Source organism: Leuresthes tenuis, unplaced genomic scaffold (assembly GCF_036924035.1).
Source record: "Leuresthes tenuis unplaced genomic scaffold, fLeuTen1.0.hap1 SCAF_17, whole genome shotgun sequence".
Taxonomy (NCBI): Eukaryota; Metazoa; Chordata; class Actinopteri; order Atheriniformes; family Atherinopsidae; genus Leuresthes; species Leuresthes tenuis.
In genome coordinates, this window is record NW_027325371.1 from 14,395,086 (window position 1) to 14,413,630 (window position 18,545).

General features: G+C 39.6%; 1 protein-coding gene across 1 annotated transcript; it reads left to right on the forward strand.

Annotated features, from left to right (window-relative positions):
• The first annotated feature begins 1,487 nt into the window (after positions 1–1,487).
• Positions 1,488–15,502, forward strand: LOC140273177 (voltage-dependent calcium channel gamma-4 subunit-like). The gene is made up of 4 exons (XM_072368691.1): positions 1,488–2,071; positions 10,346–10,429; positions 12,260–12,400; positions 12,807–15,502. The coding sequence occupies exons 1-4, from the start codon at positions 1,849–1,851 to the stop codon at positions 13,331–13,333; spliced, it is 975 nt and encodes a 324-aa protein (XP_072224792.1). The 5' UTR covers positions 1,488–1,848; the 3' UTR covers positions 13,334–15,502.
• The last annotated feature ends 3,043 nt before the right edge of the window (positions 15,503–18,545 follow it).

Genomic DNA, 18,545 nt, shown 5'->3' on the forward strand with positions numbered 1-18,545 from the left:
TTCAATCAATATTGTATATTAAATATATATATTGGGATAATAATTAAAAGTAGTTTAAAAAACAAATATGAAAACTTGTCTGACATCTCATATCTGTCTGATGAAGGTAGAGACCGCTGAGTTCAGCTAACATCTGAATAACAGACCCCTGTTACTTTGGTTTGTGCATTCACACTAATGTCACAACACAGTTCTTACTGTAAACTCATCCACAGTGGTACCATCACTGTACAACTTTTTTTTTTTCTTTCTGAATAAGCCCGAGGCATCTTGCCAGTCGAAGCCATTCAAGCAGCATGCTCTTCAAATGTTTCCCTGCTGATATGAAAATCTTCCATCTGCCTCAGAGAAACATTGAGTGTATCTTATCTGGTGTTCATGTGGAGCAGTGTTTTTACACATTTAATATACCAGTTTGTTAGCTGCCTGGTCAAAGTTAGAAGATAGATGGATAGATGGAGATCGTTTTTCAATGTCGGGATGAACCTGAGTGATTTTCTGGGTACTTGGTAGTGCTGTCGCACACACCTGCTGAGCATCTACTTGCTTTGTAAATGGTCTATTTTGTGAAGATTTGCTTGTATGACAATTGTGCACCACATGAAAAGGATTGTTGTGTGAAAGCTTCCCATTTTTTCTCTCCCCCCTCCTCCCTCGAGTGCACCCCTGTGACAGCTGTGACTCTGACATTGGTAATATTCATAAATTCATAATTCAGCTTGGAGCGTGGAAATGTCTCAGATGAGACAGGCTTTGTTTGGCTATTTAATATTCCTCCGCAAATGCGCAACTGGTCCAATTGTGAATTTTAATGAAGATCAGGAATTTTTATTCATTTATGCTGTGACACGTTACAATAAGGTACACAAAATTTTGCTTTGTACCAGGAACAAATAACAAACAAATGAAGAGCTACCTGTTAGTTAACCCTTAGTGATGGGCTTGTAGCCCAATTTCATCAGGAAACTAATGATTAATTAATTATGAGATATTCAAAAAACTAGTGTGTAACTAATCAGCCATAGCTGGATTGTTGATTAGTCATTAGTCATTATTATTCTTCCCCAATTATTCCTACATGAGGACTATGCAGTAGATATAGAAGTGTTTCCAAAGCACACCAAAGGTATGATCAATTCAAGTATACTGATTGATGAATAATTTCCTTATGTTTCATTAATATAGTATATCCCTATCTTTATCTCCTCTTTATCTGCTGTACTGATAAGCTGAGCATTAACTAATCATTCTTGAATAAATTGGAATACAAGTTAATCAGTAAGTACTTGTCAACTAGCAGAACTTCCTCATCTGTTCCCTGTAATTCAAACAGAATTGTTTGCACCTTCCGTAAAATGTTATCATTTATCCAATCCCCTTGCATTGGTCGGATTTGGTGAGGGTGGGGTCTCACTTAAGAGTCGTTGACGTAGCCCCGTTTGGAAATGGTTTTTAACAGAGACGCAGTCTGTGTAGGAGCAGAGAAAAGTGCTTTGAGACAAATATCAAGGAGAGGAAACAGAAGAATGAATTGCTGAGGAGGTTTAAATTGTTGTACGGCTGCTGTCATGCTCCCCGGTGCGCTTCAGTCACTGTAGAGCATCAGGAGTGGACACTGCTCATGTACTCTCACATTCACAGCAGCAGCCAAAAGGCTTTGAGCATCAGGTGAGCATTTCAAACAGTCTCCCCACTTTTCTTCTGTTTTCTTCAGGACTGCACCCTTCACTTTCCCCACAGTTGCAAAAAGGGACGCACCAACATAAGAATGACCAGAGGATCCGCGCCCCGACGCGCTCTGGTGCGTACATATTGGACCGGGGAGTGTGTAAACTAGTATGAAGCGCCATGGCTTGGTGTGACCGCGGGGTTCAAACGCTGCTGGCCACAGCGGGGGCTTTTGCCGCTTTCAGCCTGATGACCATCGCCATCGGCACGGACTACTGGCTCTATTCGCGGGCATACATCTGTAATGGCACTAATGCCACCACAGACGAGACCCAGTCTCAGCCCAAAACTAAGAAGGGCGATCTAACCCACTCTGGGTTGTGGAGAATCTGCTGTATCGAAGGTAAGCTTGCTCCAAGTCTACTCTCACTTTTTTTTTGGATTTGAGTCTACACATTGACCCCACTTATATGCGCCTTGCTATGGCACAGTGAAACCAGTACTGCACTGCTTTGTGACATGTAGGAAATAGTTTGTCCGCGTTTCTGATAAGTCTTTTGTTTCTCAGTACGCACAGTCATTAGAGCGCACAAAAGGACGAGCTCCCTTTACGCATGCCAAACGTGTATGTCTGGAGATAGGTGCACAGCTTGAAGATGGCTAGAATTATTCAACAGCTTTTAAGTGATCCACATAAGATGGAAAAGACATGGAGATGCTTACAGGTTCGAATTTTAAGAAACTGTTAAAAAAGAAAGACAATGAAGGTGTCCGGCGGAGCACTCATCTCGAGCCGTCTGCCAACTGTTACATCGCATTGTTCAGACCCACACAATAAATTGAGCTGTTTACAAAATATTGCGGTGCCAAGCCGGCGCGTCTGAGCCCATTCACTTTTACGCCGGTCGCAGCCAGGAAATGAGCGCGCTTTTAGTCTACTTTCATTCATGTCTTCATTGTATGTGATGCTGTTGCTTGGCAACATCCCTGAAATTGCTATGGAAACATGCCCAGTGATTTAAAAATAGATGACTCTGAGTTCACGTCATGTCCAAGTAAAAGTAATAACAAGGACAGATTCGTGACGGGACATGAGATGAAACATTTTTTCTCGCGCGTTTTTGTCTTTTTTTTTTAAAGTATTTTTGAGTGGTTTAAGGGATTTGATGCTTGAATAGGAGGTGCACTGGCAGTGACGTCTTATTTCAGAGGCAGACATAAACTCATTGACCAATCTTCCTTCCGACCACCCCTTGACTTCTCGCCTGAGCTATCAACAGGAGAGCTGATGTGACTGGATGGATTTGCTGACAGACGTCTTTCATGACTCGGAGAGTGATAGAAACCGACAAATAAAACACGCATCTTGCATATCTTAAAATGTCCAGGGCTTTTTCGCTGGCCAAATTAATCTAGGGTGCAACAGGATGTGAGACAAATGTATTCAGCTTTTTATGTGCATGCTAATCAGAGCAGGTACAAGTCTTTAATTTCATTATCAATACATAATGTTGATTTCGCTGAACTGCAGAAATCTGGGATAATAAACTCAGGCAAGCTCTTCAGATAAATGTGTCTGCTACAGGAGGAGGAGGAGCTAATCCTAAACACTGCACATTGTGCTACTGGCAGGGGTGGAGCAGCCATGACAGTGACTGTAATATCTAGAGCAATGTTGTAGATGTAAAAATGTAAAATGAGTCCCTCGTTGTGGAAAAAAAACTAAATTTCTTTCTATGTATTTTCCTTTCCTTTGGTTTGGGTTGATAGCGTGAGATTTTATGCTTAGACAATTCTCATTTCATCGAAAGAAGTACATTTTTGGGATGTTGTTTTGCTATTGTCATCGCTTTTGCCCAAAAGCAGATTGATATTTTGATCCCCAAGAACAAAACCATAATGTTTGCTTTACCACAAGGTGGATAAAATCGTGGTGTAGATCTTGGGCCTTCTCCATGCTTGCTGCTTATTTTGTGGGTTATTCAAGATTTACAGTTCCTAAACATAATGCCAGAGCCCACATACAGGGAAGACACTACGGCACTGTCTGTGATGAAATGGTGCCGGGCTTGTCCTGTGGTGAAGGTGGACGGATGTGAAGTGTGTTGTGATAAGATAGTTTCACTTCTGTGCCTTTGCCCCAAACTAAAAGCTGCTGCAAGGTGGCTCAGTTGTCATGGAGACTCATTAGTGTGGAGGAAAAAACAAGCAAGGAAGGCACCTCCATGCACGGACACACACACACACACCCACCCCCCTACAGTCATAATGAAAAAACGCACCAGGTTATTTAGGTGGGGGGGGGGGCTCTGTGTGTATTGCAGCAAGTGGGGAAAACGTCATCCAGTTTTGCTGAACATATCACAGCAGCTACAGTTGCTCTCAGTGACAACACATCACTGTAAGACACACAAAAGCTGTTTAACACCCCTCAGCCCTCATTCCCTTCCTGAATAAAGAATGTGTTGAGTGTTTCTGGGCACCATGCTCCTTAAGCTTCACCATTTCTCTGGCAAGCCGAGTAACAATAAACAGCAGCCATGAATAGTAAGATGAGGCTTCTTATGAACAAGTTCAACTGCTTCGATTATGTAATCCTTTAGAGTTCACAATGGCTCTTTAGATTGTTTTCTTAAGTGTTTATTTTCCAGCATTAATACTGTGAGGTCAGCACTCACTGAGTGCACAGAGCTTGCCTAATTTGCATCAGGTTGTCTCAGAGACTGTTGAATTAAGTATTTAACAATCCAATTAGTGGGTTCGTATTTACAGTAAGTGTCTCAGCTGGTGGTGGATTGGTGTCACTCGTGAGGCAGCTGTTTTTCTTGAAGGGGTCAGTGGATGTGTGTTGCTACGATAAAAAAAATGTAACAACCGAGAAGCCATGCAGGGGCACTAATTAGCCGGCAGGTCTCAACTCCCACCTCGGTCACTGCATCCTCCTCCCTTCTGATGTGCACTTTCGATTCTGTTCTGTAAAGGTTTTGTTCCTCCAGTCTCATTATTTTTTTCTACGTCCTGGCTTACATTTCTGTACATTTCCTACTTTGAACATTAATGCTCCATAGCCAGAGCTGGGTTAATCTCCAGGATGCTGAAATAACCAGGTCCTTTTCCCCAACATTTCTTACAATAAGTTTCTTAAAGATGAATATTTAATGATTTACATGTTCAGTTGGATTACACAATCAAGAATGCAATATCAGTTTTGACCATCGGTTGGGCAAAATTAAATTAGAGCTTCAGGGGAATAATGATGATCGGATTTCACCATCATTTAGTTATTGAATAATCTTTCATAGCACAGCTTTCAAAGAAATGGGCTGTGCAAACAGCATCTTTTGGCTTATCTCCCTCAGACATACGTAAAACATTGTCAGAAATACAGATTTACGTGCATGCTACATTATTATATATATTTTTTGCCTTAGCTTCAGTGTGTTATACAGCTTTACTTGCATGTAAAAGCTGTACAGAGTTCCTCATTTGTCTTTTTGTCATATGCAACAATGTTGTTTGCTATTTGCAAATGGGTTGACATTTTAGAAAATGTGAGGTATACTGCCAGCAGTTTCATAAATGATTAACCGTGTGTATATCAAACAAATGATTTATCGTGTGTTGATTAGTAAAGCTAAGAGAAGCCAGCAGGTGAATTTAATTTACTTTGAGCAGAGCCAGGTTACAACTTTACAATTGTGTCCAGTTCTAGAAAAAATCAAACCGCAAGAATTTGTTCATTATTTTTACAGCAGTTATTTCATGGAGACATTTTATTTCGTCTGTTCACTGACCAGCTTCATTGTATTTAGAAAGTATGAACAAATCCTTTATTTGATGTCTGCAACATTTCTGGAAACTATTTTTTTCATCTTTTTTTAAAATGCTCAATGATATTCTGACAAAGTTTGGCACAAGGTGGTGAGCAATGACTCATCTTCACTTGGAAGCACTCAGCCTTTGGTGGATGCTCTTTTTGTCACCAACTAATCTGCTGAGTGTAGAAACAACAGATTTCTGTAACTTGTATCGTTGCTAAACTTTCCTGTGTCTCTTTGCCTCCTTTCAACTTTTTTTGGAGTTTGTTGCTGGCAACAAATTCTATTTCTTTAATAAGAATGAAGTTTGAACACTTTCAATTTCCTTTGTCACTTTGTTGAAATAACCACTTTGTTGGTTTAAATAACTCAGGAAACTATATATTTTAGTTTTTGTTACATTCTGAATACAATGAATATAGAACATTCCAAAATGGGAATATTGCTGGGAAAAATAAAAGATGGATAAAAAGTATAGGTCTTAATAAGAGAATAAAAGCTGAATAAATGAGCCACTACAGACGGATAATACATCCAAACAATTCTCTCTCAGTTTTTAGGTAAAGTCAATTGTTCATGTGCATTTTTAAGTGACAATAAACAGCCTTCCAAACAGATTACACGCAGCGATAGATCTCAGTTTTCTTCCAGCAACTTGGGTACACATGCACGGTCGAACTCAAGCTGTGTTTGAAGAAATTGCAGCCTGGTGACAATTTAATTAACCAACTGTCAGTCATATCCACACTGAATCACTGATGTCTTCGCCAAATTGCTTTCCTCTCATCTTCACTTGGACTGAAATAAAATGAAAAAAAAAGAATAACATTGGAGCAGTTTGTGCTGTTTCACAGATGCTTTTATGTGGTGCCTTGGCTTTCCCTGCTACCATAGTAATAAATGAATGCTTTGTTAAGCCAGTGGCAATTGTGTGTTCACATCTGCATTTAATATCAAGCCCCACTTACAGCTTTATAAAACATAATCACCCAATTTGGTGTAAACCTCAGGGTACTTTCCCTCGTCAGTGTTGACATTATGCATTTGGGATGTACGAAAAACAAAGGTAAAAGGAAAACAAATGCAGCAAGGGTGCGGCTATCCTTGTTTGCTGTGAATCTGTCATTTGTAGCATTTCCATCCACTTATCACCCACAGGAGGCATGAAGATCTAGTAAAGACGTCACTTCTGATTGGCTTGTTCATCGATCTGTGTGCAGAGGCATTGAATGATGAAGATGAGAATGTGATGGCCATTACTGTACTTCATGAAACCCCAGAGTGAGCGAGTGATGACATGATGAGACAACGCTATTGGTGTATTTCACAAGGGATGCTCCCTTATTGGCCATGAGCTGAGCTGCGTTATTTCAAAATAATGACGTTTGTATAATCCTCTTGGCAGATGCGCCGCAGCTGTGAAAGATGCCACTAGTACATCATGTATTTGTATGGTTCTATGCTCATGTTTGTGTGTGTGTTTGTGTTCACAGTCATGTACTCCTGAGTAGTGACAGATTTGTGAAGGGGAAGTGGGTGTGTCAGGGAAGTGTCGTCTCTTATTTAATGGGTATCAAAATACAATGAAAATGTCCTTTGAGATTGTCTATGTAAATGAGCTTATTAAAGACTAACAGTTACCATGGAGAAGAGGAGTACATGCTCAGCATGGGGTGTTGAAAGAAAAGTCAAGCCCAAGGAACCCATCATTTTGCCTGAGATGTGTTGACTGCGTAAGATTAATTCCCAGTTTGTCACAACACAGACACATTATAACATCCCCTTGATTTCTTGATAAGTGTGTTTTTGTTCGTCACCTGCGCCTTACACACATATCTGCAGCTGTCCTCCAAACTTAATTGCACGATCAACATTTTGTCCTTTAATGCTCATTTTAGCAACCCGATTTCTCGCTCGCTGTTTTGTTGCTCTTCTCCACTGACTGACTCCTCTTTAATGGGGCCACGTATCACTTTTTTCCATCGCTATCATTCCTCTGCTCTCTGGGCTTTTGCAGTTTCATTTCCTTGTATCTTCTTCCTATGTTTAATCTTTTCCTCTCTCTTCTTTCCCTCCCAGCTGGTCAATATTCATACTTTATTTAATTTCATGGGTCCAACTCACAGCCTCCATACAAATGTGCACACACACAAACTAAACATAGACATTGAGCTGATAACTGTCACTCATAAATCATGAGTCTCGAGGCTCCCACTTCGAATCAAATTTTCAATCAGGTGCAATATTGTCTTATTATCATTATCTTCTTTTTTTTCCCCCTTTCCAACTCATACGCACATGCTTGTGCAGCTATTCTTATTCAGACACTGACTTCCATTTTGTGTGGACAGACTAACCCCTAATGTTAACCTTAAGCCCAACCTCAGCTCCCTAACCAGACCCCAGAAATGACAAATCAATCAATCTACGATTATACCAGAAGTCTTAATGAAGTCATAAAATAAGTGTGCATGGGCAAAGGCAAGTCAGCTGTGGCCAGACAGAAGAGACAGAGGAGGGAGTCAAGCAGGTTGGAGTAGTGTGGATTGGGCTGGAACAGAAGGTCGAAAATATTGTGTCAAAGTTAGTGGTAACGTTTTAAATTTGTTTTTTTCGGGGCAGTTTTAAAATATCCAAAATCGGTTTGCTGAGTTTAGTAGAAATTATATAGTCACACATATGCGTTTATTAAATCTGCTACAAGCTCTGCAGCATGATTTGGTGTTTGTACAGCAATTAACAGAAAAGCAAAGGTGTCTGTGTTTTTGTTATCTTACCACGGGAACCAGATGATGTTTTTTTTTCACAAGGCATAAAGTCTCACATCGATGCTTTAAATAGTCCAAAGCCCTTTTTTCCGTGACTAGACACAGAATCTTGTGCTCTATTTCCAACAAACTGATTTGACACTAATTAATTTGATGTCCCTCATTAAGCAGCAGACCTAGTTAATAAAAGCAAGCATGTCCTTAAAGCTGTGCCACAGACAATGATGGCTATGCGGCTCAATTGTAGACACCTGGGAATTGGAGCTGATGGATATCTGTCCATATTGTGTTAATGAGAAGGTTGGTGTTTATGTGATAAGTCAGCTCAAATCCATGTTGCTTGTTAGAGCATAAGAGATTAAATTGGCGTTGTATTTTTGGAACTGGTAACAGTTCTGGTTGCTTACAGAGATTAAGTTAAGGAAGGTTTTATGCGGATCAGTAACTTCAGGTATGCAGCTCTGCAGACTTCTGCTACAATGAATTTGATCTTATTTTTCCTACTGTAGCCCTTTTAACATGGATGTAAACATTTTTTAAAAACAATCTGGAAGTTTAGTTTCATAAAGAATATTTTCAGCATTCAGTCCCATGTCAAATGACTACGGTACTCTGGCTTTGATCAGCATTATTGGCGACACAGTACCTGAGTGGATCCACTAATGTTCACATGCTGCGCTCAGGACTGCAAGAGTGGGAACAGCTCCCTTAATCTTTACAGAAACACATGTTTACCAGCTGTTAAGTCTGACAAAGAAGCTGGAAACTGAAAGCAATAACTTTTAGACAGAAGGAAATAATCAATTTTACATATTCGAGATAGAGCTAATGGAGTCATTTAAAAGTCATTGCTGGCATTAAGTTAAAAATAAGTAGAATCTCTTTGCAGAATCTTTTCTACAAAATTCAAAAAGAAAAAACTCTATTTTTGGTAAAATGCAGGTTTAAATAATTTGCTATTGAACACATTCTGTTTTATTTGCATTTTCACAGCATCCCAACTTTTCTAAAACATGATTTTAAATTGCAATTTCAGTTTTTTTTTTAGTTTTTTTTACAATTATTTTAGAACAATGTTATGTATAGCTACAGACTGCACATACAGGTTTCCACCTCTGTTTGATTAAAAAGTTTGCCAGATAAACGATCATCAAATTGGCTCACTATACACAGCTGTTCAAATCTGACGGGAAGTAAGTCTCACTGCGGTTGGGCTATCTGTCTGTGTCAAGTCAGATTATAGACTCGTTTATAGATTATAGTTCCAGATTTCTGATTCAAAGGCTTATTAGTAGCCATTATATCACAGAAGTCACGCAATATAAGCACAAAAATATGTCCTTAGTTACGTTGGTGCTGTTCCTCTTTAGTAATTTGTAAAGACTGAACAGAGGTGTCAGTGTCATAACAATCGTTGTAGAATCAACTGCATCACCTCAGCATTGTTGGTGAGAGCAATATGTGGCACTCTAAGTGCCCCGTTTAACACATACATACCAGTTTGGCTTTATGACTATCCCTTTAAAATTGGTTTAAAATTGGCACAGCAATCTTAATTACACCACAGTGCAGTACTGCCAGTGCACTTAGCTGTGATCTTTAGTTTGAAGGACACACGGCTGGTTCAGCAAGCTTTTAAGTGTAGTTCAAAGATGAAAGTGTTGCAATAGAGCTCTTATCAGAAAAGTGGCGAACACTGACAAGGTTCTTATAACAAACGACAAGGTCTGTGTTAAACAGAACACATGCCTGACTGTTGACTAAATAAATCAAGTACAAATAAAGTCTGTTTCCCTTCTAATTCCTGATGCTCCTTTCGCATTGCTCAGTTAAGCCATATAAGATCATCTCTGATATGACTTTCCATTCCATCTTTTTTTTTTATCTGAGACAAGAGCTCAGGAGCGTCTTGTTCAAGAGAAAACAGTTTAGCAAAAACACAGGTCCTAATAGAGAGGCAAGAGTGTTTCTGACTACAGCACCCACCCATCCATCAGACAGCTGTAAATGTAAATGTATGCAAATAGTGCCTTTTTGTTACCAGTTTTCATCATTAAAATGGAAACTCTTTTTGGTTCTTTTGCGCCACAGGCATCAATCAAGGCAGCTGTTATAGGATCAACCATTTCCCTGATGACAACGACTACGACACAGACAGCTCTGAATATCTGCTACGTAAGTTTTGCCTACTCATCTTTCTCATCTGGCATCGTTAACAAACTGGTTGTCTGCAGACATTCGCCGTCTGAATATTACACTTTGAAAGCATTCTACAGACAATACTCTGCACACAGAGACTGATGAATAATGCAGAACGAATGCGAATGCATAAGGTACCAGCATTAAAATGAGATGGCATTTAGTGAGACGCTTTAAATGAGCTATGATTGCACCTCGGGATATCTAGTTTGTATTTGTATCTGTTTGGATATCTGTTGATCCTCACAATGCACAGGTTCTAGTTTTGCAAAACTAAAAGCAGCTGTATGTTTGGATAATATTAACATGCAACGATGTGGATTTCTCACTTTAATTCTGTTGTTCTGACCTGCTAATCAGTTTGTGTCAACCTAACAAAAGAGAATGGGACATTGTGCATTTCCACATTAGAAAAATAGTGTGAAAAAATGGTTGACTGTTTGCAGTGCAGTAATTACTTCATTAATGCAGAATTGTCTCTTAGTTATATTTTCATGTCTGGGTTATAGCTTCAGAATTGTTTTTTTGTTCAAAGATTAGGGAAAAAAATTAATGATTAACACTATGTTTTATGCCGGTTGGACTTTACCATCAGTCCCTGGGGGACTTTCTAGCAATCCAGACACATCATGAATATGCACATGAACATTTGACCATGCATTTGTCATTCATTATTGAAAAACTGAGAACATAATATTCAATAATATATTCTCTGTTGTTTGTACGCATACAAAAACCATCTGGGTCAGCTGGGGGTCGGCACACTCAAATACATAGGCAACTCGAAGACTGCCACCCTGTTTAATCTGAACAATACCATGGCATTGGTCTCCAGTATTTGAGCAATGTTAATGTACCCTAACCTGGCCATTTTGAACTAAAAGACTAATGTAAAAGATTAGTCATCAATATTTTGAGGGTGACTATTTAATTTTATTAGATTTCAGTTGCTAGCATCAAGGTTCTGTAAATCATGTTCCAGGCACCGTACAGTTTGTGTTGCAGCCTGTAACATCTCCACTGCCCTTACCCACCAGGACAATCTTAACTGGGTTCCTGACCTCCTTTTTACACTTTAAGCACAGATCTAAGCCATTAAACTAATGAACGTTCAAACCAAATGATGCAAACAAATAACTAAAAGATGCAAACGAATTGTGTCACGCTCTCAAGGAAATAAAACGTTGGGTGAAAAAAAATATTTTTCTTCTATGAAAAATCATACAACAAGCATTCAATTAGCGAGGGAGCTTCTTTTAAAGCACAGCTGATTCAGTGTCTGCCTCATATACCATAGGGAACAAGAGGATTTATCATACTTTGGATAAAGTCCAAGTTCAGTCCATTAGCTAGACTAAATGAAAGGAGAGCTTAATGAAAGACTTCACAGCTGAATAAGCTCATCCACCCTTGGATGAAGTAAAATGACAAGAGTGACTCATTTTTTTGGGTGTTGATGGTCAGTGAGAGCTCTTGTTCCAACCCACAGCTGATTAGCACAGCTTTGTCACAACAAGGCCCTAAAAAATAAATGATAATGGAGTTCTCAAAAATGGTTGGAAAAAGAAGTGGAAAAACGGTGGGACTGAATAGATGAGGTTTCGAAAGGTTAATGACAATTTTTACTTTTATTTTCAAAAACTGTGCTTATTTAATGCACAAACTGTGAAGTACTGAATGACACATTGTTCTGTTAATTTGAATATACCTATTTTACTAAACAGACCGTTCATTGTCTAATCAAATAATGACTACTGATGTGTGTTGAAAGAAGGCAGAATGAGTCCCCCTCCATTGTTTCCATAGGAATAGTTCGTGCCTCCAGCATGTTCCCCATCCTCAGCACCGTCCTGTTGATGCTCGGTGGATTGTGTGTCGGTGTGGGCCGAGTGTACAACAAGACAAACAACGTCCTCCTCAGTGCGGGGATCCTCTTTGTAGCTGCAGGTGAGATGGATGACACATGCACTGCCATTGCTGCTCCCAGCGAGGAGCAATCATGTGGGCAGGGATTTAAAATGAAGAAAGGCAGCTTGATGTGGCACATGTGATCCACTTTGTACTCAATCAATGGTGCAATCATGAAGACAAACTTAATTCTGCCTTGAAGAAGGTCAGGACCTAAATTCCCGTGCCTGACACACAAGTGATGGAGACATATGTAATTTTGGGCATCAAACATGATAAAAGGCTTGTAATCATTGGCTGATTTATTTGATCACGTGAAAAAAAAGAGATGTATGATTTTTGGTGGCTCTCTCCTTTCTCTTTAACAAAATTTTGTCCTTTCTTCCCGTTGAATCCTCTTGCATGTTTATCCTTATCTGTTTTTTCCCCCTTTCTTGTTTATAAGGTCTGAGCAACATTATAGGCATCATTGTCTACATCTCCAGCAATACAGGAGACCCAAATGATAAACGGGATGATGACAAGAAGTACACTTACTCCTATGGCTGGTCCTTCTACTTTGGTGCCCTCTCCTTTATTGTAGCTGAAACTGTGGCTGTCCTTGCCATCAACATCTACATTGAGAAGAACAAGGAAGTTCGCTGGAAGGCACGGCGTGAATTTATTCGTTCACTCTCTTCTTCTTCCCCGTACTCGAGGATACCGAGCTTCCGATACCGACGGCGGACATCGCATGCCAGCTCTCATTCCACAGAGGCCTCCAGGGAGAACTCGCCAGTTGTCGGTCTTAAGGGGGCACCATCTTCCAGTGGGCCCCTGGATGAGCTATCCATGTATGCCCTGGCAAGGGACAGTGTGACGGAGAACACATACAGCCCTGAGCATGAGGCGGCCGGTGAGTTCCTGCAAGTCCATAACTGTTTCCCAAACGATTTAAAGGACGGGGTGAATCGCAGGACAACGCCTGTGTGAGAAGTGCTGGTCTCACCTGAAGGAGGAATAGCAAAAATGTTTGGAAAATCAGTGGCCTGACCTGCTGGAAAACCTGTGGCTGCCTGTCATGTTAGAGTTTGCCAATTTTGAAAGGACAAAAATGAGACAAGTGGACCGTCAGCTGGACAGAAATAAGCCAATTAACACAACTTTTAGAGGTCATTAAAGCAGAAGAAATGTACCATTTTCTGTGCTGTATCAAATCCAAACGTAGTGTTAGATTTCATCTCAGCAGAAATAAGCAGTATGTTGCTGACAGTCCTCATCTGTGGGATGTTCCCTACACTCTGTTGGCATACTTGAGATTAAGGCATTGAGGTGTGCCAATCAGTATTATTCTACCTGTAAATCAAACAACAAGGTGCTAAGTGAAATATACTCTTCAACCTGAAAAGTGTTCCATTTGTGTGTGAAGTTGAGGTGTGAACATTTCTCCAAAGCTTGTAGTCTGTTCTCATATTTGGTTTCATCTTATATTCTAATCATAGGCTTACAAAAGTCCAATTTGGAGTCAGTGTCTATATGAAACAATATACTTGCCGAGTTGTAACGTATTAAATGTTTAATATTTAAGCAGATTGTACCTGTTGATCTTTAGTTTGTCCCATCAGTACAAAGGGTTCAATCTCTGTGCAGTCTCTTCGTTAATCCCATTTCTCTCTGACATTTGTCAGAGCGGAACAAGATGTCTCTTTTTGTCAGTGGAAAACCTCTTTTCAGTGGTCTCCTTTTATTCACTTCCATGACAGTCTACCATCCCTTCATCACGTCCCCTGATGGATGTATCTTTGTTCATGTGCCTATCACAAATGAAGAGCGGTTGATTTAAAAAAAAGAAAAAGGGGGGGGGGGGTGCCCAGAAAAGTGAGGATGACATAGGTCAGGACTTCCTATTGCTCTGAATGGAGTCTCGGCATCAAGTGTTTCAAGAATAAAGATCACAGCCAGGCGGGGAATTCATATCTGTCTATCACCCAGCCTGTGAGTCCATCTGGCAGCCCCCCCCCAACACACACACACCTCCCCTTTGTCAAACAGAAGCCTCAGACAGAAGCAGAGGGAGCTGTGTGGAGCTGCGTCTCCAAAGGATTTGGCTTTGACTACAAGACGTGCGCTGCTTTCCTGCACATCCATCACTGCTCTGTCTGTCCTTTCCCTCAGGAAATACGTAGTTGTGGCGGGTTGAACACTCTTGTGCTCCTCTCCTTATTTTGTGGCCATGACAGGAAACAGACCAATGACAATGGTAGACTTGGTGAAAAATGATTTGAGGAAAAAATTGTGTTTTTGCTTGAGCAAGCTCGAAGAACCACCAGACGTGGGCTTCTTTAGGGGTGGTCTCATTCAAGCACAGAATAGTATTAGTGTGTTCGATATTCCATTAGATAACACTTCATATATCCACCTGAGCAGATATAAAAAGAAAGCCATCAGTGTAGGTATTTCACTTTTATATTACAGTGTGTAAAAAAAACGTTCAAATTGGTTTGTTTGAAATGTAAAGCTGTAAATACAAGTACAATAAAAAAGGAAAAAAAACGAATGTTAAAAGACACAAAGAGAGAATTCAAAGCATTATTTTACTGAGGGTTGACTCAAAGGTAATGTCTTCATAAGTTGGGTAATGGTCATGTAATTCAATTTACCATTTTTATATTCAGGTAAAACTGGTTTTGCTGTTATTAGTAAGTGAATCTGTTGAATATTCCGTTTTGTAAGGTGCAGTACAATAAGTATGATTAGGGAAAGAAGCGATATTTTCTATTCTATGTATGAATATCAGCTGTACATTACTGTGTGTGCTTATATTGATTTATGGCTTTCTATATATCAAAGCACCTTCTCTGTTTTCATAAAAAAAAAGCTAACTAAAGATTTCAGTCTGAATGGTTGGAAGGATGAATAATAACTGGATGAGTTGTAGACTATGGGGAAGGGGAATAAACTGATTCTCTTTTATAGTATCAGAAATTCCTTCAACATGCTAGAGAATGTTCGGCACCAATCTCATCACTATTGTAAAGGTATTTTCAGTGCCTTTGCTCTTTTTATGACCTAATGTATTTCTTGTTTTCATTGTTCTGATGAAAAAAAATATTTCTAAGCTGCATACTACCCCCAACATACTGTACAGAGACAAATAAACAAAATCAGGTTCATATTGTTTGTGCTGTGGTGATGATTTCTTGGTAAACGTAAAACAGTAAAGCATTAGGGCCAACCAAAGGTACTACAATTCATACATGAAGGTGTGTGCATGCACTCTGCATTTTTCTCATATCAATCAAAATAAAAAAATTAATTTTGCTTGAAATTAGATTTGTGAATGTCACAGAAGTGCGATGAGTAAGATCCTCTGGAGACTATGGAGAACTGTTAAGCAGGACAAGTACAGTGTCCCTGAAGTGCAAAACACAATAACATTAGACAAAAAATGGATGACAAATATCACAAAACGCAACAAAAGACAAAAACCCAAAGATGATTTAATTAAACAACACATTTTAAAACAAAAACTGACAAATGTTTATCTTTTATCTATTAATTCATTTTTTGGTGTGTTGTATTTTCTGAAATGACATCAATAATATCTGAGATGTTTCCTTTTTAATTGCTTTTAGATTTAAAAAAATATATATATATTGTCAAATGTTGTGTTTTTATTGACAGTCATTGTGTCTTCTGAACCATTGTCCTGTTTTATGATCATTTTTGCACTTCATCTGGTACTGCTGTGCACTGCACCTCAGGGACACCATATAAGTACCATGCCTGCATCAGGAACACTGTGATGGACCTCATAGATACACCGACACTGCCATTCCAAGTGTTGCTATACTTTTGTACAGCTACAACTGTGTAGGAAATGTACAAGATTTACATGACATAATTACAGCCATTTGCAATCATTTCAGTGGTGCTTGCTTTATATTGAAGACCTTTGATTGCAGCTACGTCTGTGGCTGACCTTTACCGAGCCTTGAATGCCTCTTAAATTGCAGAAGACTGAATCACTGTCAATCTCCGATTGAGCCACTACAGAGTTAGAGTCTCCACATTGCTTGTAAAAAAAAAAAAAAGATAACTCAGTCAGCATCAAACTAATGATTAGACTCTAAGATCAAAATGTTAAAAAACAGCCAATCTCACACAAAGAGATTCCAACTGACTAAATGAGACAACTTTTAATCCCGATGGTACCTCAGCTGACTCAGTTGGTTGCCAAAACAAACCTCTTTTCTCAGTGTGTATGACACAAGCTTTTAATCTGTCACAATCAGAACAGCGTGTATCACATGTATACCATGTACCACATATCTGCATCCATGAGAACAGCTATGTGTGAAGTGGGGTATGTGGTGCCTCATTAAAAAAAATAAAAACTACCCTGTTAGGAGTAATCATTTCATTTTCAGAAACAAGGAAAGAGGGCTGTTAATCCAACCTGGCAAATTATATTTTTTGATAGAAACACCTGATGTTGCAGGATGAATGCCACATTAGCGCCTTGTAATTTTTACCTAATTTCATTTTCAATCTGTGCTCATTAACTCACGGCTCACAGTCCCACATCCCCTCTGTTTCATGTAGATCGATTGCAAATGAGTTGATTAAAACAGGTCAAACGAGCGGGGATGGCACCGCTCAGGTGAACATGCATTACAACTGATCTGGTGGTTTTAGAGACGAATATTAACATCATCCTCATAGAAATGGCCTTGGGGCATGGGTTGTCTAATTTAGCTTGAGTAATGTTGCTTGTCATTAACAAGTGAACACAGTTGGGCCCCTCTTAAGGCTTTATAATCGAGCCTGCTATGGGTAAAATTAGCTACTAATTAAGGTTGTTTTTCATTCTGGAATAAAGATTCTGACAAGAACCTGGCAGCCATAATTGAAGTAAATCACTGCTGAGTTTAGAAATGTCAGTCCCGATTTCTGTGCTGTCAAGTACATTTCTGTCGTTAGTATTGTACTTATCTGGAACTGAGTTTGCCAGTAAGACAACCTGTTGAGTAGCTGTCACAGGTGGATCAGATATGCCTTCTTGCCAGATGTAGTCATCTGTATTCAGCGCTTTTCCTCCTCAGTCGTTGACACTTGGTGATTCTTTCAGTATGACACACTGTATTGTGGGTGGTGTGTCACCGCTGTCGTCCACACTGCTCTCTGTTGCTTAGAGACTCTGCAGCTGTGAGGTGTTTGGTCTCTCCACAGTTACCAAGGGACCATGAGCAAATGGCACAGGTCAGGAGGTCGCCCAGGAAGACAAGCAGTGCCAAAAAACACTATTATTATACACTTATAGACAAGCGGTTGCTCTCACAGCCTTAGACAGGGACTTGTCCTCTGGGAGAAAAGGCAGGTTTGCTGCCAGTAATGTATCCAGGTGTGATAATGAACACAAATGTTTCTCATCTCCTTTCAAACCCCCTGCTGTGGGGTTTCTTTCTCAAGTTGTGTGTGTTGATAAACCCAGTATCATGGAAGAGTTAGCTGCAGGTGGTTTTTATACCAATCACTTTAATTCTCATACATTGCACTCCTTTCCTGACAAGACATCAGACAAGCACTGGTGGTTCTGTTCAGCTCAGTCTTTGTCCCACTCACAGACATCAACAAAGTATTTTAGTAAACGCAGTTTTACCCACATTCTATCTTGCATCCTCTTAGAAGGATTTACCTTTTGCTTCAAGTGTCGCACCATTTAAAGCGCTAACATCTCAGAGCTGTGTGAGTGTTATCAGGGCTGAAAATGGGCCAGAGTCCTCTTTAAAGTGGGGCACATTGGTTTATAAAAAGCTTGTCCATTTACTGAGGCATTTCATAGGGAAAAGGTTGATTGTGCCTTTGAGATGTTTCTAGCTTTAGAAATTCATCATTCTTTTAGTAAGAGAAATACATAAATAAGAAAAGAGATTTTTGCACCAAATCTGATCGGTGTTCAGATGTTGATTTTTAAAAGAACAAAGCCGAAAATTGAACAATCACATGCTGTACACAGCCACCTGCAAGAGTTAACAGGAGGTTTTGCGTTGAAAGCTTAAATTAAGTCACTATATATTAAGTTGTATGCAAAGACAATTTCTTAAACTTACTGTAAAAAATTCTGATATTGCTGTCAAGCACCGCATGCCAAACTGTGTTAACAGAAAAATAACCTTCAAATTTTAGAGGTTCGCTGATAAAG

Excerpts from the sequence above, each read along its gene's own strand:
- LOC140273177 (XM_072368691.1), top strand. The coding sequence starts at position 1,849 with ATGGCTTGGTGTGACCGCGGGGTTCAAACGCTGCTGGCCACAGCGGGG. Across the intron at positions 2,072-10,345 it reads GAGAATCTGCTGTATCGAAG|GCATCAATCAAGGCAGCTGT; the intron begins GTAAGCTTGCTC and ends TTTGCGCCACAG. Across the intron at positions 12,401-12,806 it reads GATCCTCTTTGTAGCTGCAG|GTCTGAGCAACATTATAGGC; the intron begins GTGAGATGGATG and ends CTTGTTTATAAG.